Source organism: Osmerus eperlanus, chromosome 18 (genome assembly GCF_963692335.1).
Source record: "Osmerus eperlanus chromosome 18, fOsmEpe2.1, whole genome shotgun sequence".
Lineage (NCBI taxonomy): Eukaryota > Metazoa > Chordata > Actinopteri > Osmeriformes > Osmeridae > Osmerus > Osmerus eperlanus.
In genome coordinates this window covers 7223348-7247551 of record NC_085035.1, presented here as the reverse complement: position 1 = coordinate 7247551, position 24204 = coordinate 7223348, and the positions used below count along the sequence as shown (strand labels likewise).

Below are 24204 nucleotides of genomic sequence, written 5' to 3'. Positions count from 1 at the left end.
TAAACGCTTTACAGAGTTAAACGCTTGCAATTAGAGATAAGATAGTAATATTAAAAACGTTGGTCAAATAATATAATATCGGCCATATGTTCAAACTACAGACACCAGGGATCTAGTGGGGGCCACCTCTAAATTGCAGAAATTGCGTTTATCCACCTCTAAATAGCGTTTATGCGCGTTTACGCACATATAAGTTCCCTGCACCTCGTATTCTGCCGTTGGAATAATCCGAAATAAATTTGGTGTAATTTTAAAACACCAAAGACTAAATTTGATATTGTTTAATATATAAACGCTGTAGTCTGAATCATTTCATCTGCGCTGTATGGTCTGTGACCCTCCAATCAATGCGTTGCGGCTGCGGCGGCGACACCAATCAGGATCCACGAAGTACACACATACACGTTGTGGATTAGTCTACCTGTTCGGAATGGATTAATTAGCCTTGGATATCAGGTGATTTTTTAAGAGACCATCGAGTGCTCCCACTCCCACAGATGCCCGCAAAAGGCCTCAAGTACAAAGTAAGATCAATTCTCGTTTGTAAACGTTGTTTTGGTCTGCACAACATTGCATTAAGACAGGGACAAACGGCTAGCCTACTATTATTAACCTTCTTTTAAATACGATGATGCAGATACAAGCCAACCTTACCGTTCCCATCCAAATAGGTCTAATGGAACGTAAAAATGAATAAATAAACAGGGTTCTCAAGCCTATGTGAAGGGGCTGAAATGCGTGTGTCTCACGGTCAATGCGTGAGGGGGGGGGGGGTTGAAACAGACGTGAAAGCTCGTCTCGGGGGGGGGGGGGGTGCTTGACGACCCTGTAAATAAATAAATAATAAAATTCATAGTTTACCCACCTCTATTTTTACCACTACACCACTGACAGACACCTTATCAGCATATAGTCTACACTGATATCAGGGCAACATCTACAAAACAAAAAGACTTTGGTCACATCCTGCCAATATTAAAGTAAAACGTTTTGTTCAGCTTTATAGAACAAGGCATCAGACAATTCATTATCGAATTAACCTTTGCTGACACACACAGACATATAGACAGACAGACACACACACACACACCACACATATCTTATCATTACCCCAATGTCTGAAGTGCTTCAAATGGTATGTACAGTAATACGTCACTTTTTCCAAGTATTAACCCCTTACTTGATTGTTGACTATTTGACTAATTTAGAATAAGTTTTATCATTATTAAAGATAAACGTCTGAAAGTCATGTCACGTTAATAATTCCCGTTATTCACATTCATACTTGTCCTTGTCAACCTCCTCATTTGGTTCCTTATCCTCCTCCTTTTCCTCCTGCTCCTTTTTCTTTCTCTTGTGCAGATCAGGACGAATGGCCGGCTGCCTTTCTGTATTGCAGTGGAAAGTCCCAGTCCCCCATTAACATTGACACAAAGGCAGCCATCTATGACCCGAGACTGCCATCTATAGCTTTGGAGGGCTATGATCTGACAGATGGGTCCTCACTGATGCTGCTAAATAATGGACATACCTGTAAGTGGAATAAGGTGTCATGATTTTATCAGTGGGGTAGCTGGTGTGTCTTCAATAGGCCATGATATAAAGAACATATGGTCTAAATATGTTTTTTATGTGATTGCACATTATACACTATATTATGTAGTACATTTCTGTTCATGACCATTGTTTATATCTAGCATTCACAAAACATAGAACAGTGTCTGGTGTACTCTGGTAAATTGTTTATTTGAATATGACAATGATGAAATAAAATGACTATATATAATCTAACCAAATAAAGACATCATGAACAACGTATTGTAATGTTGGACTTGAAGTTCCATGTCATCTTGCATGTGTCTCCAGTGCAACTGAGTCTACCAAGTACCATGCACATTGTCAGCGGCTTCGACCATGTTTACCTAGCAGCCCAGTTGCATTTCCACTGGGGGACTGTTGAGGTGCCCGGCTCCGAACACACTGTTGATAACATCCACTTCCCCGCTGAGGTGAGGGGGACAGTTAGGGTGAGGGGGTGGATATATGGATATATGTCCAATATACAGTACCATTCAATTGAATGGGAAAATGTGTCCAAACTTTTGACTGATACTATATATTACACACAATGTCTGGAGATATATCAATGAATTATATGTAATAGAGAATAAACTGCCATCTTTGTTTGTTTGTTTTTCTTTGATTACTTAGTATTTATTCATCCATTAATTTGACCATATACTTCATTTTTTTTTCTTTTTTTTTTTTTTTACTATTTTAACCTTTTTTTTCTTTTCAGATCCACATAGTTCATTACAACTCTAAATATGCCAATCTGTCGGAGGCAGTCAACAAACCTGATGGCTTGGCAGTACTAGGGGGCTACATTGGTGTCAGTAAAGATTGTTTAATATTAGCAAAATAATTTTTGAATTGCTGACATTTTGACCAAACTGAGCAGAATATTGATGGTTGTAGTGTGATTGAAAATCAATTGTCATTATTCATAGCTTCAGATGTTCTTTCTTTATAGGTCGGTCTCCATGAAAATGCAAACTATGAGAAAATCCTATCAGCGCTCACTGATATCAGCATTGAAGGTAGACTCCTGAATAAAACTCTGTGCAGTCAATACAGTACATGTTTAACCATTTAACTTGGAATATGCTCCCTCTGTAGACTCCCTGTACCATTCTTATCTAAGTCACATGCTTGGGATTCTGAAAGCTCAGTGGAACATTACAGTGCTTCTGGGTTTGTAATATTTTTACTTTCACAACTCTATTTCAGAGTCAAACACTCAGATCCCAGGCTTCAACATGCGTCACCTGCTGCCCAAAAACCTCAAACGTTTCTATAGGTACAATGGCTCCCTGACAACTCCACCTTGTTTCCAGACGGTCAACTGGACCATTTTCAACGACACCATCACTGTGTCCAGGAAACAGGTCTGGTTCAAAAACAATCCAGAAAAACCACGAACAAACCTAAACCTAATTAGTCGCATGGTCAAGCAGACTAAGCGATGCGCTGATGTCAGCTTTTGAAAGTTGAATTAAAGCTCAAATATGACAAGGCAACAAGGAGTTCACAGATTTTACATTCCTTTGTTTATGTTGAAATTGTTGTGTTTTATCCAGCTGGCAGCTTTAGAGGACACTCTGAAGGTGGGATTTAGTCAGCACCTAAACAAGAACTTCCGAGCTCCACAGTCTCTTCATGGGAGACAAGTTCTGGCTTCTTTCACAGATGCCTCTGTTCCCGAAGGTAAATTACTTGTTTCTTTATGTTCACCTGAGACAAATCTAATCGTCTATTGATTTTCTCAAAGATATTTAATCATGAGTCTAGGTTAAAGGTTTGCCCCTTGGTTACGAAATAACCAAAATGAGCCGTTTATGGGCCCTGTACCCAAACACACAGACACACAGACATACACACAATGTGATCTATGCAAGTGTTTATGGGCAATGGTCCTACAGCGCACACAGGTAATGTATATACTTCAAGTGTTACATGAGTTCATAATACTTTGTAGACAACGTGGTAGCACTTTCTGTACTTCAGAAGACAAACTTAATCAGGGGTACTATACTGTACAACAACTTGTTTGTCAATTCCTTCTCAAGCTCAACAATTATAATTATATTATTAATTTATTAAAGTGAGGAGACACATTACTAAAGGAAATGTGTGTAGGTTATGAACTCTTACTGTTCGCTCTCCCCACACACTTTCCCCATCCGTGCTATTTTCCTCTCTCCCAGCACAGGTCACCCAAGGCAGAAATGCGGTGGCCGCATGATGTTTAGAAGTAGCCCAAAAACATGTCTCCCGCAACCAATACATTTTAAACATGACACTGTGTTTTCAAAGTTGCCCAAAGATGGCTTGATGACCACAGATATTGAAACTCTTTTTGAGTTTATCTCTTTCTAGAATCTCAGTCAAAGCACAATTGACAGGAGTCATGTAGGCAACTGGGCTAAGGCAGAACTTATGTTTGGTTGCTTTCTAGTGTACTTTGTGATAGTATAGCAGCCTGACAATACTTTTACATGGTCAGACTCTCTGGTCCCATTAAACTACATGTAGCCTGGCGAAATCGAACCAGCACAGGACACGGTAACACTTTATAATAAGTCAACGCTTTTTGGCATTTACAAAGTGTTAACTTATAGTTAATTAATCTTTTATAAAACATTTTGAAACATTAACAATACATTATTAAATAGTTAATAAGCTTATATTAAACACTGTGTTGATCATTAATAAACACTGTTAAATATTATGGATTTTATTCATAATACAATTCATAAGGTGTTTGATAATTGCATTATCATACTTTATAGACAGCTTGTTAATATAGTTGCAAACCAGTAGTTTAAAAGGTGTTAGTGGTACATGAGCTGGTATAGAAAGCATTAGCAAATGGTGAACAAACCATTTACATTACCTTTACAAAGCATGAGTAAATAACTAACAACATATTTACTTATGTCTTTACTTAATGTAAGCCAAGTCGAATAGATTATGTACATTAATACTTAGCAGATATCTTAACAACTATTTTATAAAGACTTACTAATGATGCAACTTCTGATTAGTAATGCAAGTTATGAAGCATTTACTAACTGTTAGTTAAGGCTTTTGCGTGACCTAATCTAAAGTGTGAACTATCTATGCCTTATTAAACATTTATAAGTTATTTATTAAGGTATTCTTGTCCATTCTCGAACCTCACATTCACAAAGGCTGAACATACGTTTCTCAAAAGGAAACAGACACGACACAATGTGATACACAAAATTACTATTTTATTGAAGTAACGACAGGCATGTGTCTTACTAACTACTTAGCTCTACTACAGTAACCGAGAGTGACAGCGGTCGATACGTTAAAACCTCAGTTTGATATTTCCCCGCATGACCGAACGGTCGAGGTTAGTAAGTTGTTTATTATATGGCATTTTTAGCTCTTTTCATTTAAAAAATGTCGTTTTGTTCAGCTCTACTCAAGTCTTCTCATGGTGTGTTTCAGACAACCAATCTGAAATCTGAGCAACCAAACCTAGCAATCTGCCTAGCGCTTGTCGTTTATCTCCCTGTGTTCACACTTTTCTGCTCTTTTAGAAAGTTAAGAATTTCCTCGTCGCTGTTGATGTCTTCATTGTCATCTGGATAGTAAAACTCATTGATCTTCATTTTGAAGATGACATCAGCGGAGGGCAATAAGAATACGTATAAGACCGCAGATGAGGTCAATACGCCATAGATATATATAAAGACCATGAATACGCGGCTGGTATGACTACCCATTAGCCAATCAGAACGCTCGTACTGTTGTTGCAATTGAACCAATATGCTGTTCTTACTGGTCCAGAAGACGTTGTTGATATGTTGCCTTGGAGATGTAGTGACGTCACCAGCACAACTGCAGCTGATTGCTCTGACAAGATGGCGTCTGCTCCAGATTCGCCGTGTTTGATTTGGAATCTTCCCACATATTGTTGTAGTATATAAGAAACCAAATGTTTACTCTCCGACAGGTCAGCAAATGCTTTGTCGCCTCAATTTGTTAAACCTCGACCTACTGTCTCGGTTAACAAACGTTTTAACAAATCTCTGCTTTCAAAGGCGTTTGCAGACCTGTCGAGGAGTAGCTAAACATTTGCAGTTTATTACAGCCATTTTTGGAAAATAAAATACAGCCTTGGGTAACCAACTTTTATACCAATTCTACTGTATTGCTTCTTAATGGAAATAAAATACTATTTTATTACCCAGGTAAATAAATTAACAGCTATTTCTTCTAAAAAACAAAAACACAAGTCTTTCTATAAATGCTTAATAAGGCATAGATAGTTCACACTTTAGATTAGGTCGCAAAAGCCTTAACTAACAGTTAGTAAATGCTTTATAACTTGCATTACTAATCAGAAGTTGCATCATTAGTAAGTCTTTATAAAATAGTTGTTAAGATATCTGCAAAGCATAGCCTAGTGTACATCTTGTATTTGACTTGGCATACATTAATTAAAGACATAAGTAAATATGTTTTTAGTTATTTACTCATGCTTTATGAAGGTAATGTAAATGGTTTGTTCACCATTTGCTAATGCTTTCTATACCAGCTCATGTACCATTAACACCTTTTAAACTACTAGTTTGCAACTATATTAACAAGCTGTCTATAAAGTATGATAATACAGTTATTAAACACCTTATGAATTGTATTATGAATACAATCCATAATTGTTAACAGTGTTTATTAATGATCAACATAGTGTTTAATAATAAGCTTATTAACTATTTAATAATGTATTGTTAATGTTTCAAAATGTTTTATAAAGGATTAACTAACTATTAGTTAACACTTTGTAAATGCCAAAAAGCGCTGACTTATTATAAAGTGTTACCCAGGACACAAATATATTTTTGGGGTATTTATTCTGGACTATAAAAATGGTGTTCAGATAGATAATTAAAATAAAACAAAACCAGTAGACCAAGATACTGCAATAGCATTACGATGACGTGTACACCATGTGTTTCTTTTTACTTACGACTTTAGCGTGAAAAAATAACTACAGTGACTCCTGTATACACAAAAATAATTCACAATTAACATGTGTACATTGATAAACAGGTAAATAAATGTATAGAGCTTAATACACATAACTTACTAACCTGTTCAGATCCGTATCATAGAAAATAATAGCTCTCAGCCATGTGGCTAAATCTGGACAATCTCTGCACACAGTATCTGTTAACATCCGATGAAACACTAACATCAGTTTACAACATTTTCGGGATTTATAGGCATCCATTACAATAAATGTTTACACATTGATATTTTATGCCAACAATCAACAAAATATACATATTTACCTTTTAACACAGAACCCAGACAAATGCGTGTTCAATGACGGTCAACATAGCTTTGCGCTTTTCTCCAGTTATTTCCCAGAGTTCCTTGCCCCACAGGTAATAACGAAATTCTGACAGTGTCATCTGGTGGCGTTAATAAGTATATACATTGTCCCACCTGGCTACATACACAAAATGCAACATCAGGGTGATCTACAGGATTATTTTAACTAACATAATACACACATTTAACTGAACGAACACAACAACTTAATTCCCTTGCACGGCTGTTGTAACCAAACTATTTTCCACAACGCGCTGACGCTAAATAGCTGTGCCCTGACGCACTAAGGTCTCGGAGTCTCCTGCATGAACCAGTTCTGCCTGATTAGCAAGCTATTTCTACTAATGTTTTCTTAGTGATTGAATGGTAATCTAAGATAGCTAAAAACAATGTTAGTTAGATTGGCTAAACTGGTTTTCATAGCAACAGAAATCAACAAATCAGATCAATCAAACTTTATTCAGAAAGGGGGGGTGGCGGGAACAAATACAGTAAAAGTGATACGCATCTTTCTGCCTTGAAGCTGCGTGCTCATCCTCATTGTTTGTAAACACAAGAACACATCTATATGTAAAGATAACATTCAAGCAAGCAATTTCGCCAAATCTGACTGCAGTTTTGTACACCATATGTACTGTGTTATGGTTGTTTGAGTTAAAGAACTTGAAAAATGTATGTCTGTTAAATGTCAAATCCAACTACAAATGTATAAAGAGAGTGTTCCAATCCAATCAGATTTTTTTTTTAACCAAAGGTTTAAAAGGCTACCTCAGATTGTCTTATAAAACAAAGAGATTATGAAATTGTACGAGTTGGGCTATACTTTACTAGTTTAGATGAGCTAAACGATAAGTAAAACTAAGGCAGTATTGTTTCTGAATAAAAATTAAGATTAAACATTACGGATGGCATACTGTATACATTTTCTTAGTATGAGTTTAAGTAAGTTTTGTACATTTAAAAACACAAAAAAATCTCAGTTTTGTCTAAAGAAAAATGTTTACTTTCGTAACTATGACAACCGGGTCAAAACAGACAAGGGGAGCTTCGCTAACATTAGACACAAAGGAACGGGCCAATAACGACAACTTTAAAGGCCATATTACAGGTTAAACACCACTGTTGATTAATAATTAATTGTATTTTTATTTTTTTATAACGCACTCTACATTCTGAATCTCAGAGTGCCACAGTACATAGTAAAACATTGTTAAAAACAAACTATAATAAAATAGATTTAAAAAGTAAGACACGCCTTTCTGAATAAAAAGGTTTTTAGGCCAGTCTTAAGAGTCCAGTGTCTGTGTTGCCCATAGTTGGTCAGGGAGGCTGTTCCACAGGCTGCCGTGCAAAAATCCCGGTCACCCATGGTGCGGAGCTTGGTGTTGGGGACCCGGAGGAGCGAGCTGTTTGTGGATCTGAGGGTGCGGTTGGATGTTTGGGGAGTGATGAGTTCTTGTAGGTAGGGAGGTGCATGTCCATTTATGCATTTATGGGTGAGTAGTAGGAGTTTTTAGTCAATACGGAGTGAGACAGGGAGCCAGTGTAGTGAGTGTAGAATGGGTGTTATGTGCTCGTATTTCCGGACTCTCACTAGGATCCTGGCAGCGCTGTTTTGAATGTACTGCAGCTTCTGGATGTTCTTGCGAGTGATCCCAGTGAAGAGTGACTTACAGTAGTCCAGTCTTGAGGAGATAAAGGCGTGGACGAGCTTCTCTGCATCTGACAGGGTTAAAGTTGGGTAACGTTGGGGAGACGACAGACCATGCCCGCTTTGAGACTATTGTTAGCCCATAGCTAGCATGATGTCTTCTATTTCTAGATCTAGATCAGTACTACCAGTAAACTTGTCTACTTATCTGAACTACAACGTTTTTGGTGTTAGCATTAGCATATTAGCGCAATTCGGTGATGACGTCACGTTGGGGAGTCGTGGAGGAGAGTAGCCTCAGAGTAGTACTAGAACTATGGCAACTGACTGGGATGAGGAAGAGGTGGTAAGAACTACTAATATGTATGATGGCCCGCAGCCGTATAATTTCAAACCAAGTAGACGTGAGAGGGCAAATGAGGAATAGCCAAGACCAGATGGCTGTCAAAGCCATTTAAATGGATGGTCCGAGGAGAATGAGTGGAGAGTTGGTGAAGTGTCCTGGTGAGTTTCTATCATTTAGCAACGCAGCAACGAGCGCTGGAGCTAGTCTACGAACAGCATATACACATTTTTTTACTGTCAGTGAATAGCACCGAGTGAAAGTCATCGTTTTCTTTATATCTAGTGACAGTGATCATTCAGGGCCTGACATTTCCTTTGGACAAGTAGCCTACATTTACGTTTCACTTTTCCATGCACTGTCCGGGTAAAGATTGTGCCTTTGACCAACGAAGATGAGCATGATGACCAGGGATGTAGTGGGGGCTAAACGCACGTAAATGCCGTTTACGCACCTCCCGAAATTCGGAAATAGCGTTTATCCACCTCTAAATTGCAGAAATTGCGTTTATCCACCTCTAAATAGCGTTTATGCGCGTTTACGCACATATAAATTCCCTGCGCCTCGTATTATTTACAGGGGCTTGACGACCCTGTAAATAAATAAATAATAAAATTCATAGTTTACCCACCTCTATTTTTACCACTACACCACTGATGATGACCACAGGCCCGATTACGTGCCAGTGGTGGTAAATCACAACTTAAAACATGTTTTCATAAAAATATTAAGATTGATACATGGACATTATAAAACGAAAAAATATATCTGCTATTGAAATCAGTGTGAACAGACTATTACAACTCAAGTGGTCATATCGTCATAGCTGAATACACAGCTATGACGATAATAAACATAGGCCAGCAAAGTTTGACAATGAGACCACAAAAAATAGGCTTTTGGAGGAACTTGTGAGATGTGAACCATATTTATTATTATCTTATTAAATTAACAGACTTATTAACTTTAAATTAAACAAGTGCTTTGATACTCAAAAAGGTATCTTGGGAAAAAATATATTTAGTGCAGGAGACTTGCAAAGGATCTTCCATGAACATCATGAACATGATAACATCAGTGGACCAGAAGTAGTAGTGTGCAGTGTTGGAGCATGTCAAGCCTACTTCCTTTTATAAGTGTACTTCTTATTACGCGGGGGGGGGGGTATCTGGAGCTGCCTCCACCATTCTTTCAAATTGACTCTCCGCCAAGAAACCCGCCCCCCTCTGACTCTGATTGGCCGTGACCCTGAAACAAACCGATCAAACCAACTATGGCAGCGAGTATTACCAGGGGTAGAATAGGACCAGTCTTCACAGAATGCAGGTGGGATGATTTGCATGGGATGCTGCGTTGAAGACAACTCTGAAAATACGGGACAAACCGCGTTCCGTATTGATTCAAAACGGGATGCGCTATTTTATTCTCAAATACGGGACAATTCCGTATTTTAAGGGATGGGTGGCAACCCTACCCGGACAATCATGTCGTTAGCTGTAGTTCAGATAAGTAGACTAGTACTACCGGTAAACTTATCTAGATCTAGAAATAGAAGACATCACGCTAGCTATGGGCTAACAATGGTCTCAAAGCGGGCTTCGCCTGTCGTCTCCCAACGTGACGTCATGCAATGCATTGTGGTGGAAAGAAGAATCATTGCAAAAAGTAGCTACTTTTTCGTATTATATTCCGTTTGTGACACCCAACAACATCAAATACAATGGATAAAAGTTTAAATGTTTATTACCAACAAGAAAATAGTGCAAATTCGTTGGAAAAATAAACCTGCCATATGGCCTTTAAGTTCAGGTATTTGTCTTGCGTGACATTTTAACATTTCAAAACCACATATCTTACCGAAGATGCTACAAAAGAGCTTAAAAAACGATTGTTGAACAACAAGGCTATGTAGGCATGAACAGTTCTGAGTTTGAAGCTGCGCCAACTGAAACGATGTAACACAACGTGAAACATATGTAGGCAATAGCGTCACCACGTAACTTACACTATAGACTGTCAGTAACAAATTAACGGAAACTTAAACACAACCGCCTCCCCAAACAAGTCCAATGACTTTATAACTTCTGTGTAGGCCTGTACGATAGCAGTTTGCAGACATACAACACAGATGAGACACAGGAGAGTGAATTAGATATAATGGTAGGCTAAAAGCACTTTTCTGCTTCTCTTTTTCGCCACTCCTATTAAAACATTTCTGGGGCGCCAGTGCTTTTGCCTGTTAGTGCCTGCAATGCTGGGAAGAAAACGATATGATGACAATAATGTTTAATGTAACTGGCTTTTCTAACAGTTAAATTGGCCCCAGCTTGCCCCCCATGGTCTAGAACCTCCCCCAGCTGCATGGCAAATCAAGAAGAAGAGCCTTCTCAGAAAGTAGGACTACTTGATTGGAACGAATTGTTGTGTACACATTTATATTCAAATTATTAATGAATGAATGACTGACCTTTATTGCCCCAAGGGGAATTTGTTCTGCACCAAGAGCTTAAAAACAGAGATACATTCAACACTGCAGACAGGAAAGTACAGTGAACATAACACAATTATTAAAAAGCAGAGCAAGTCAATAAATGTAAGAAAAAATAAATAATAATACAAAGATACAACTGAAGGCATCGCAGGAATAAGTTAAGAATGTCAGCAGGTCCAGTACAATGTAAAGTGCAGAGTGCCAGAATGGATAAAAACATTGTCTGATTTGATTGAGCAGCTGAATGCTTCTTGGGACAAAGGATGTGATGCCTCTCTTGGTCCTCATCCGTGGCATCATGTACCTGCGTCCTGAAAGTAAAAGTTCATACTCAGACCACAGGGGGTGATGTGAATCGGACACAATCTTTTGGGCCAGATTCACAGTGTATTTATCAGTCAGCAATGAAATACTGTTCATGGTTTCACCTGTGATCTTGCTACCGACTACAACTTTGTCCAATTAGAATACAAAAAGTTAAAGTACTGTCTACAAAACTTTTGTAAAACAATCTCAGCATTGCACTATTCATGTTAAAACTTCATAATTTCCTTAAAAAATACAGCCGTTGCTGGGCTTTTGCAAATCTGACACCAGTGTTGGAGTTCCACGTCAGCTTGTTGCTAATAATTGTACCTAGGTACTTATATTCAGGTACAATTTCAAACAAAACAAGAAAAATTGAATGTGGACAAAGCCGCCCTCCTAATTGCATTCACTCTTATTTCCATAGCTATTGTGGTCTCAAACTAGCATAACTACATCCGTGGCCAAAAGTATTGGGAGCGACATACATTTAGTTTTTGCAAAGCTTGCTGGGCCTTGGAATAAAATGACTGCTAACATAATTTCAGTAAGTCATATCTGCACAGGGGAAAGTGTGAACTAGTTCTAGCCAGGTGAAATTACTCTATCATTCGGATTGGATTTTAAGAGCAGATTGACTGCTGTAAAAGATTTGCACATATTGAAAAGTTTTGCCCACAAAAAGCTTAAAAAAATATGAAAGGTGCCTTATTGTATTCTATAGAAACATGTTAAAACATTTTCCTCAAATACTGAACCAGCAAACCTTTGCAGAAAACAACATTTGTCATTGCCAACACTTATGGTCACGACTGTACATATGTGACCCACACATACATATATATTTTTAAGTAAATTGGAGTCATAAGAGATATTTTAAGTTTTTCAAAAGATTCACCGTACTGGGCGGACTGTATGGGTCACCAATGGCTGTTCTGTTCTTCAGAAATAAGGCATGTATAGCATGTTTTAGACATTTTAGACTGATGGGGTGGAAATGCCATCATTTTGAAAATGGACAATGGGGGCGTGGCCTGTAGCACCATGGACAATGGTGGGCCATTTGTGGTATGGTAGGTACTCATGGCCTATACTATCAATGTTTCAGGATTTTTAGAACTTTTTACCATTGCATTTCGGAAATGCAATTACACCAAGGTCCACAAGGGCCTATGCTAAAAACCAAGAGTGTGGATTTTCAAAAAAGCTTGTTATGTGTGCGTCTTAAGGTCTTTGCACACTGGACGCGTTTTTTGTGTGAGATTAATTCGCAAATTAATAATAATTTTCGAACCTGTATCTAGTCAATTCAAGCTTGCACACTAGAGACGTTATTTCTCTGAGCGATTTTGCGGCATTTATTTTTTCAAACCAAGGTCGATTTTTCTGAAGTATCGCGTCAACATGTTCACATCTGACCAATCAAAGGAGGAGAGGAGGGGAGATAGTTCTGAGTAATCATGACTACTACTTTTATGATTGTTGATCACGTCACATAGTCAAAACATTCAACATGGCGGATCGGATGATTGTTTTTGTTTCTCAGCACCCGGTACTATACGATAAGATAAGAGAAAAAAACTACAAGGACAACGATTATAAAGACAACATATGGAGAGGAATAACACAGGAGATTCAATGTGTCGATGGTGTGTGTATATCAATCTTCAAATGTAAAAGTATTTGTTTAAACTTTTACTACGCTACAGTAGCTAATGTTATAGCTAGCTCTAGCTAACTATAACCATATTTTTCTTCATTACAAAAAAGGGCGTTGGGAAATTATTTTCAGATTCTGAGAAGAAATTAAATCTTGCTTGATAACGTTTCCAAACAAATTATCTATTATACAATGAGCTGTATTGTGCTCTTTAATCCCTATTATTTGACTGAGTGTAGTCAGGTTGGTGTTGTTTACTGTGTGTAGGAGCCATTTCGGTTCATGTTTTAATGTTGTTTGGGACACTAGATGGCGCTCCACCTTAATTGGGCTTACACAATAAAGGTGTGAACATTCTTGCAGGTGTCAGGTGTTGCTTGACGGAGGGAGAGCGCATATAGCTTTTTGACCGCTTCATTTGTATAACAAAGGTCTGTTACATGTAAATTAGATGTGAGTTTGGATGTATGGACATGTTTATGGATTGGATTTTACCGTGAGTAATAAAGTTTGCCTAACCAAGAACGCAAGGTTGGAACGTTATTTTACATCTAACAAGCGCGTCAATTAAGTGCTCAGTCAACAACCCCTCTGGGCTTTAAGTGTAGACTTAGCCCATACACTGTGTTTAACCATTACAGCCTAACTACTACTTTACTACTTTATAGTTGAAGAAATAAAAAAGTGGTGGAAAAATTTGAGGGACACTTATGGGAGAAAGAAGAGGGAGATGTGAAGAGTGGCCAGGCAGGTAACAGACAGAAGAAAAGGATGGAAGTATATGGAGGCAAAGTCTTTCCTAGACAAGTCCACTTCATTTAGGAGGTAGGCTCAATTCGGATTTTTTTTTTGTATCTACACAGGGCCTGAATATTATATTTAAGAATGACTCCTATACTCTTGTCATTATCTGAATAGTACCCAGAGAAATCTAGATGCTGAGGAAGAGAATGCAGGGCCAGCAGAGCAGGTGTGTGACCAAGAAGAAAGTGATCGAGAGAGTAGTGCTGTAGGTCCCAGGCCAGCCAAAGCAAAGAGGAAGAGTAGTGACAGCATGCTGCAGGATTACCTGAAGAAGACGGAAGCCAGACAATTTGAGAGAGAAAGAGAGAGAGCACTAGAGAGAGATGGGGTCACTCAGGTTCTTTTAAGCTTAGCCCCTGCATTGAGGTGTCTGTCCGCAATAAGGCAATCCTGGTTAGGTTCAAGATGCAGGAGGTGTGTCATGAGGCAGAGTTTGGAGCTGTTTATTCTCAGCCATACACACATTTTACTTCCTTGTAATGGTGCTGCTATATTTTTGATATTTATTTTTTAAGTTATATTAATGTTATTGTTGAATTTGTTCAATCAAATATTATTGTAACAATAAATTGGTTTGCATTGGCTGCAAAACATGTGGTAAGGCAAGTTCAAGAAACATGGCTTGTACAAAAAGCAGTTAACATTTAAAAGTCTACATAGGCTATTTATCAGAGAAATGTTTAACATAAGGTTTTGATTTGTATGCTCTACTGGGATAAAAAATTAAAATAAAAATAAAGTTTTTATAAAGATAAAATAAAGGAACTGATCAGGACAGATATAATTTTCTTTACGCAGCAGAACCACGGTGTACATGGGCATATTGCCAAGGCACTTGTCCGTCTGGTGAGCTGAAGTAGTTGCGGAGGGTTTCCCGCGCTCTCAGGGCTTCTGCCGATGCCCTGTTTCCCCGCAGGTTCCTGATTGGACCTAGGATGCTCTGTCCACCATCGTCTTCAGCTGGCTCCCCATTGTCTGGATTTTGACCGTCCTCAGCAGAACGCAGATAGTTGGAGAGTATGTTGCCTTCACGATACTGTCTACTGCATCAGGGCACACTTGCAGTCTTCGACAGTAGACCCTCCAGCGTTGCATGAGGATGCCAAAACAGTTCTCCACTATACGGCATGCTCTTGAGAGCCGGTAATTGAAGACTCTCATGTCCTCTTGAAGTGTCACCCTGGATAAGGCCGGAGGAGGTAGGGCTTCATTGGGAACGCCTCGTCAGCCACAACCACATATGGCACATGTCCCAACTCTGGTGCAGAAGGAAAGAGAGCTGGTGGGGGGACATCAAGGTCACCTGCCTGGAGGGCTTTGCCAAGTTGAGAGTTGGCAAAGATGCCTCAAAACATCCAACATCAACAGCCAGAAATCGGTAGTCTGCATCTACCAGGGCAAGCAAGACTACTGAGAAGGTGCCCTTATAATTATGGAATTGTGATCCTGAGTTGGGAGGTGCCTGGATCACATCCAGTGCACCTATGCAATGTGGAAAGTTCCATCGCTCTTCAAATCTCCTCACAGTATTCATCCACAGACCCTTATTTGGACATGGCATGTAGTCTTCTTTCAGGACTTCCCAGATGGCATTGCAGGTTCCCCTCACTATTTGTGCCACTGTTGAGCTACCTAAACGAAAACATGCTGCAATTGTGGTGTAACTATCACCAGTGCTTAGAAATGTGCAAAGACATTTAAAAAAGTATTTCATTTTCTGAATTGCTAAATACTTGACTTCAAACTAAATGAAAATCATCATGCTGCAGTTTGCTGCCTTCTTCAGAGCGCACAAAATGACTATACAACAGAAATGGGTGTTTATTGACCAAGCAAAGTGTCTGATGGGTGCATATGTTAACTCAAGACGAGAGATCAGACGTTTTGAATTATTTTTTACTGAGCTACAGGTTACCCAACTATTGGATGAATGGGATGGACCAAATGCGCATTACGCACAGCTACAACTGTTTACTCACAAACGGGACTTTCCTGAAATTAAATAGAAAAAAAGATCATCTTACCTCAGACTTACGACTAGCCGCTGCTCTGGGTGAATTGGCTTTCGTCTGCTTCTTCAAGCTTGGTGCCAGCTGTTGCAGCAGTGTTTCACATTTTCCGTCGGACATCCTGAAGTATGCTGTGGTACAGTTTTAGCTCCTGAACCAGGCAGTGGAACTCCCCAAGTGCTCTTCTCCGTGTTAATAATGGGTGTACCCAGATATTTCGTTTTCTTTTTTTATTATTAATCAAAAGAAGCACCAGCTAATCATCGCTTGATGTTGAGTACATTTTTGTTCCATTATTATTTTAACTTTAATAATTCATTCGCAAAATCACGTCGCGCTTGATGTGCATGATAAGGCACGTCATACATTTGGTAACCCTTCCTTTTACAGTCCCTTAAGTAGGCCTACTAGGTATTTACATAGAAAGTAAAGGGTATGTTATGTGTTTTATTGGGTATTTGTCACATCCCGCCCTACTCCCTAGGTCATATCTTTTGTTTTTTGTGTACTCACCTCTCCTCTCATTTCAGTGTCCCCTACCCTGCCTGTGATTTACCTCCCCAGCCCTGATTGACAGCACCTGTTTTCAATCTAGCCCCAGTGTATTTAGCCCCTTTGTTTCTATCTCTCTTTGCTAGTTTGTCTTTGTACCTCATGTCAGTCTCTGCCTTCAGTATCCAGTAAAGAAACCCTTTTTGTGAATATTCTGAGTCGTGCTTTTGAGTCCACCACCTCTCGCCGTTACAGTATTACCGATTGGTACCTAGATAATTCGAAGTATTTACCCATTAACTAAATACTAACGTGCTGGTCATTACTGGGTATGTTTTCTGTATTATTGGGTATTACCGATTGGTACCAAGGCGGTAAATACCTCGATAAATCGAAGTATTTACCCATTAACTAAATACTAACGTGCTGGTTATAACTGGGTAATTTTCACTGGTCCTAATTAGGTAAAGACAGAAGACAAAACTTAGTATTTACCTGGAAACTAAATATTACTATTTAAATACCGCTGGTAGTAAGTTGGTAACTACGGGAGATATATATGGTAAATTATAATGTGTTATTGGGTAAATACCACTGCTACTAAGTAGGTAAAGACGGCCAAGCTCCAGCAGAATTACGAACAAAATACTCTACTATTACCCTGCAGTTACCTAAGGTTTATGTCGGTAACAGTCCACGTCTAATGAGAATATAAGATAGTACTTTACAATAAAATACCTTTATCGATGATGGCCTCATTTACTTGGCTGGTATAGGCTACCTACCTCCGCGGGAAGAGATTTCCTCTACTGTCATTGTAAATCTTCTTGGATACTGGGTATGTTCTTGCGCATGTTTGGACTATTTACTCAGTAAGTAATCTGAAACTGGACTGTAAAAGGAAGCCGTGTTTGTTTCCATGGTGTTACCAGGCTCTTACCATACCCTTTGTAAGCGAATACCACTTTGTCAACGTTACCCTTGGTATGAACTTGTACTATACGTTCCAAGGCAATACCAGGTAAAACATGGCTATTTACTCAGTAAGTAATCTGAAACTGGACTGTAAAAGGAAGCCGTGTTTGTTTCCATGGTGTTACCAGGCTCTTACCATACCCTTTGTAAGCCACCACTTTGTCAACGTTACCCTTAGTGTGAACTTGTACTATACGTTCCCAGGCGATACCAGGTAAAACATGGCTATTTACTCAGTAAGTAATCTGAAACTGGACTGTAAAAGGAAGCCGTGTTTGTTTCCATGGTGTTATCAGGCTCTTACCATACCCTTTGTAAGCGAATACCACTTTGTCAACGTTACCCTTAGTATGAACTTGTACTAAACGTTCCAAGGCGATACCAGGTAAAACATGGCTATTTACTGAGTAAGTAATCTGAAACTGGACTGTAAAAGGAAGCCGTGTTTGTTTCCATGGTGTTACCAGCAGGGCCAGGTTAAGGTCATCTGGGGCCCGGGGCAGAAGCCTCCCCGAGGCCCCCCCCCACCCCCCACGCAAAATATTTTTAAATATATATATTATTATTACTATGATTTTTGGCAATATATATTAGAGAGAGAGAGAGGGATTCGTAATTAAATTATGACAGACAAAAATATCAGTATGTGATGCATTGTAATCAGTGGCGGCTGCTGGTCTTTCAAAGAGGGGAAGCTCATTTTCGGTCTACATCCTAATTTTTTTATTTTTTATCTGGCTAGTTCACTGGCTAGTTCACCCCTATGACACTAGCCTAGCCTACTGAATGAATGAACGAACGATCTAACAAAACAATATTAATCAAGGAGGAAATGTGGAAATTAGGTTACACTGAAACAAGGAACGTGGTGTATAATTGTATGAAATGTATGATGGAAATTGGTTAGCAATTTCGCCAAGCAAATACCAAGAAATAGGTTGCTGCAGTTTGTCTTTCAACTACAGTTGCAAAATCCGCGATAGGACTGAGCTTGAATAGCTTCGGTGACTTTTTGTAGTACAAAATTACTGTCAATCAAAAGGAGATGCAGTCTTTCGACAGACCCTCCAATCATCACGCGGAAGCCCAGCGTCCAGGCCAGCCCACTCCTCCATTCACCCCCAGAGACGCTGAGCGTCCGAGGCGGGACATAATCTCAGCATTCATCCAATGACCGTATAGTTTAGAAGCACTGAAAAAAACTGTTAAAAGCAGCCCCATTGAAGTCCATGGAAACTGAGCTTCAACAGGGAAATGCACCGTGACACTACGGCAGGGGTGGGGAACATCCGGCCCGCGGGCCGTATGCGGCCCGCAAAATCATTTGGTGCGGCCCGCCGTGGCACTGCAGGAACCATATTATTAGGTGCTTTATTCGTTGGCAGCAGCACTATTTTAATATGTGGAAGAGGACCGTGGAGGCGTGCAGCGTTGCGTACCAATGTACCAAAACATTTTGTGTGGAATTAAGTGAGGAATTCCATTCCAGCAAATCAAACCCAGAATACATTGTTGGTTTGAGCTAAGCCTCCAATGTTTACTACATATGTCTCCGCGCCTGATTAACACTCAGATCGATAAGCAGTCTCAAAAATGGTAGCAATATAAAAAATAATACGATCCCTTTCCGTAATCATGAGACCCCCCAAGAAATGTTCGATGCACCCCTAGTCAAAGCAGGCTGCATCCGTGCCAGCTAACATCACAAACCCCACCAAAGAGAAGCAGTTCCAGCCATCACATTAGGGGTGAGTTAATTAAATGTTTGACCAAATATGGCACATTTTTAAGTTGATAATTCTGTACGGCCCCCGAATGATTTTATAAATATCCAAATGGCCCTTGGCAGAAAAAAGGTTCCCCACCCCTGCGCTACGGGAATGTATGAGAAGGAAATCAGTCAGTCGACCTGCTAATATATGTAGCTGATTCTGAAAGAACTCGTCTTCGATATGAACGTGTTCTAATGCATTTAAAATGTTAACACAATAGTAAATATTTGACCATTAATTTTGGGAAATTTTAGGGGACGCTGAGCTTCCCTTGCAGTCTTAAAGAAATCGCCACTGATTGTAATACATTGTAACACGCACCCCTGATGCATTTTGCTGCATTTTTCAATGGTTCGCAATGTTTTGGAGGAATCCACCATTGCTGCTTGCAGCTATATTTATTATTATTATTTTTTTTTTTATCTCCCGTGCCGGGGCCCCCTAGTGGCCAGGGCAGCCCCTCCTGCCCATTGCACAAACGCGGCCCTGGTTACCAGGCTCTTACCATACCCTTTGTAAGCAAATACCTATGGTGGCCGACATGTGCAAACGCGCTGCAAATTAAGAAAACACATGCAAATAGACAAAACACAAGCAAATTAAGAAAACAATTTCATGAATTTAACAACACATGCGCAGCATTCAGCAAACGCGCTGCAAATACACACAACACAACCAAATACATAAACGCGTTGCAAAAACGAAAGCACGCAAAACAAAAACGCTGCAAATACATAAACGCGTTGCAAAAACGAAAGCACGCAAACAAAAAACGCTGCAAATACATAAACGCGTTGCAAAAACGAAAGCACGCAAACAAAAAACGCTGCATCCAGTTTTCACAACGGAAGTTGACCAGGCCTCTAGGGGGAGCGCTAAGTGAAACATCTTGATTTTCGGCCCCACGGAGCAAAAGAGAGAGAGCATATGAGAAGTTTGGACCAACATCGAGGTAAAGAGGCGACATAAAAAGGTTATTTTCATTTTTACAGGCTTCCTTTTACAGTCCAGTTTCAGATTACTTACTGAGTAAATAGCCATGTTTTACCTGGTATCGCCTTGGAACGTATAGTACAAGTTCATACTAAGGGTAACGTTGACAAAGTGGTATTCGCTTACAAAGGGTATGGTAAGAGCCTGGTAACACCATGGAAACAAACACGGCTTCCTTTTACAGTCCAGTTTCAGATTACTTACTGAGTAAATAGTCCAAACATGTGCAAGAACATACCCAGTATCCAAGAAGATTTACCATGACAGTAGAGGAAAACTCTTCCCGCGGAGGTAGGTAGCCTATACCAGCCAAGTAAATGAGGCCATCATCGATAAATGTATCTGAAAAGGTATTTTATTGTAAAGTACTATCTTATATTCTCATTAGACGTGGACTGTTACCGACATAAACCTTAGGTAACTGCAGGGTAATAGTAGAGTATTTTGTTCGTAATTCTGCTGGAGCTTGGCCTACTTAGTAGCAGTGGTATTTACCCAATAACACATTATAATTTACCATATATATCTCACGTAGTTACCAACTTACTACCAGCGGTATTTAAATAGTAATATTTATTTCCAGTTCCAAGTTTCCAGTTAAATACTAAGTTTTGTCTTCTGTCTTTAGGACCAGTGAAAATTACCCAGTAATTACCAGCACTTTAGTATTTAGTTAATGGGTAAATACTTCGAATTATCTAGGTATTTACCACCTTGGTACCAATCGTTAATACCCAATAATACAGAAAACATACCCAGTAATGACCAGCACGTTAGTATTTAGTTAATGGGTAAATACTTCGAATTATCTAGGTATTTACCAACTTGGTACCAATCGGCAATACCCAATAAAACACATAACATACCCTTTACTTTTATGTAAATACCTAGTACTTAAGGGACTGTAAAAGGAAGGGTTACCATACATTTTCGTGCCGTTTATTCGTGTCGCGTCCAGTGTGCAAAACCCTTTACCAAGCTTGCGCGTGTGTCTTCATATGAACTTGTGATTGAATCAGAGTATCACTTTTTGACCAGCGGATGCTCCAAACACAATTTATTTTTATCCACTAAGTCACACTAAGCAGGATGTTTTAGTTTATCACTGTCTGTAAGACATCTCCTTCTGCATTGGGCATAATAAATATTCTTCAGCAAATGTGTTTATCATTTTAACCTTACAAGTACTCTTTGGTATACCTTTACATTACATCCAGGTGAGACAGGCTAGAAAGTAGTTACTGTATGTATTTTATTATGATAAAGATAGTTGTGAAGGTATTTTATACTTGCACATGTAAATGTGTTATGAATGTTTGTTAAGAGACTTATCAAGCAGTGCTTACATTAGTTTAGGTGAACCTCTGCCCTGTGTTGCTGATGTAAATACTTGTGATGTAAATAGTAAAATATATTCTCTTTCACTTTTGAGCACCAAATGTATACATTGGTAGAACCAGTGCAAACACGTCTTATCTTTTAACTTTATACATCTGATGGCATGTGCTCTGAGAAACTCTGAGCTTTGAGGACTCTTTTGGTCCTCTAGAAATACAGGTTTTAATGTTTTGCGTCATTGGTGCTGGTCTCACTGAGTGTGTCCCAGTAGATCTCTACAAGCAGGAACTGACAGGTGTTGTTAAACAAGTGAAATGGGTGAATTAGTGCTTCAAATTTGACATTAGCATACAGTAATGAATAAACTTTACCAAAAACCGAGCACATGGTTTTACAAACCCCCCGTCAAGTTACTTATATAAACTCCTCAAAAAAAGTTCTTAAAGAAACACATGAGAAGCTCCTATGAAACTTCGATGAGCCACATAAAAACATCCCTTTCGAAACACATTTGAAGGGATCAAAAGTATAACAGGCGGTTGTTTTTACAAGGGAAGGTGCCACATGGTAGTCCTATTCCCATATTATTATTATATAGTATTGCAATTTAATGTGCCCCTTTGCCGTACAATTAATTGGGGTATGTGTGTGTTCTTCATCTTGACTTTTCATTGGCCTAACAGAAAACTGTGTTCACATCAGTGCTTTTATTTGATATGTACACAATTACCACTAACCAACTGATGGTTTGTGCTTTGATGTAGATTGTCCAACATACTGTATCTAAAGTTAAACAATGACTTGCGGTCCATGCTTCATACATTTGTTTATAAAGCAAAGGGGATTTGGTTTTGTGTGTGTGGTTGTTTTGCTGTTGGGGTAAGGTCAATTATCTAACATTTTTGTTTGCTTTTCATGTTCCATAGAAGGGCTGTCAAAAGGTAAGCATTTTAACAGATCTCATTGTTTATAGTATGTGTGTTTTTCATATCTATTACCACCAGCTTAATCAATCTAACAATTTGTACCACAACACATGACGCCAAACCACATGTAAATGCAACTTTGAAAATACAAGCATTTAGACTCTCTCCTTTTTTAGGTGATATTCTTGCCATTGCTTTTGGAGCCCTTTTTGGAACAACCTTGCTGTTATTCACAGCCTATGCATACCAACAGCGTAAAGAATACTCAGAGTAAGTCACAGGAAGATTGTCAAAGACTGGCTGTCATACCATAAAACCACATGGGTACTTTGTATTCACTCTCTCACTAATAGAAACATTACTGTGAGAAGCAGCATTTTACTAAATTACCAAATGTCCTCTGTTTGTAGATTAAGTTGTTGGGTGACACTGTCCCCTAATATCTATAATTCATCTATTGCTGTGATGCAACATGATGTATGTGATAAATTTCAGCAAATGTTCTGTCACTTACTCATACAGAATGCATTTCATACTATAAGCTGCATATACACAAGTTAATTTTCCATATCTTTTCTCTTTGCAGTGTTAAAAAGGATTCCAAACATAACGTTATTTATAAGCCAGCGACGAAAGAAGAGGTATAGGTAGAGGATTCAACAGTCACATTTGTTTTTGATTTTTCTTTTTACAGATACAGACGCAAAGTCTGTTATATAGTCCCATTTGTCACTGACATTAACCATTGTATGTGAAATATGCAGATAAAATGCAGCAGTTCCAAATAAACATTTTATATATAGATTATATAACAGTCTGTACAATTTATGGTGGTGAGACGGTGGCAAAATGTATTTGATTTGAATGAAACAGCAGTATCTGCAGCCAATTGGATGTACAGGACATTTTGATGCAACCTTTTTTCCACATTTTTGATCATTGAGTCCGAGTACTCAAGAAATCCATTTGTTCCATATAGTTGGATACGTGCAGGAGAAAGTGTTGAATTGCATTGGAATTTGGTTGCATGTTATGTTTTTGTAATCATTATCCTCAAAAATAACATTTTGTAGTTTATAGTTACTTTCTAACTAGGCTTTACACAACTGTATTTTGAAGCAAAATATAACTTTGAAATGTTCAATAAATGTGTCACGTTGCAGATCTTTCTGGGTGCAATCAGTCTCTATTTGGGTGTGCTCACGCCTTTGGCGAGCACAACCATTGTTCTCTCACGTATATATTATTGGTGGCCAAGCCGCGAAGGGGCGAAGCCACTTAAGTGTTTCTACCTTTTCTTATTGGGTGTGCTTTGCCTTTGGCAAGGGCACAACCTTTGTTCTCTCACATATATATTTATTATTGTGATTGTTTTCCTGTTTCTCTTTATTATTATTATTCCAACTTCTTAGTTCTTTAACTAGTCCTGCATACTTTCACGATTCCTACAATTTTGCAATCAAAACGTTTAGCTCCTTCAGGAGATGTGTGCTATGACTTTTCTCATTTCT

General features: G+C 38.8%; 1 protein-coding gene across 2 annotated transcripts in view; it reads left to right on the top strand.

Moving 5' to 3' along the window:
- The window catches only part of ca9 (carbonic anhydrase IX), a 43560-nt gene extending 19716 nt beyond the window's left edge, over nucleotides 1–23844 (top strand). The window contains exons 3-11 of one of the 2 annotated variants that reach the window (XM_062484612.1): nucleotides 1363–1533; nucleotides 1867–2009; nucleotides 2300–2392; nucleotides 2534–2600; nucleotides 2791–2948; nucleotides 3141–3267; nucleotides 22694–22708; nucleotides 22870–22963; nucleotides 23280–23844. In XM_062484612.1, the coding sequence (XP_062340596.1) occupies nucleotides 1363–1533; nucleotides 1867–2009; nucleotides 2300–2392; nucleotides 2534–2600; nucleotides 2791–2948; nucleotides 3141–3267; nucleotides 22694–22708; nucleotides 22870–22963; nucleotides 23280–23340 (929 nt within the window). In that variant the 3' untranslated portion in view covers nucleotides 23341–23844. The remainder of the gene's footprint in view (nucleotides 1–1362; nucleotides 1534–1866; nucleotides 2010–2299; nucleotides 2393–2533; nucleotides 2601–2790; nucleotides 2949–3140; nucleotides 3268–22693; nucleotides 22709–22869; nucleotides 22964–23279) is intronic. The other variant, XM_062484613.1, reaches the window with a different exon arrangement.
- Nucleotides 23845–24204: the final 360 nt, after the last annotated feature.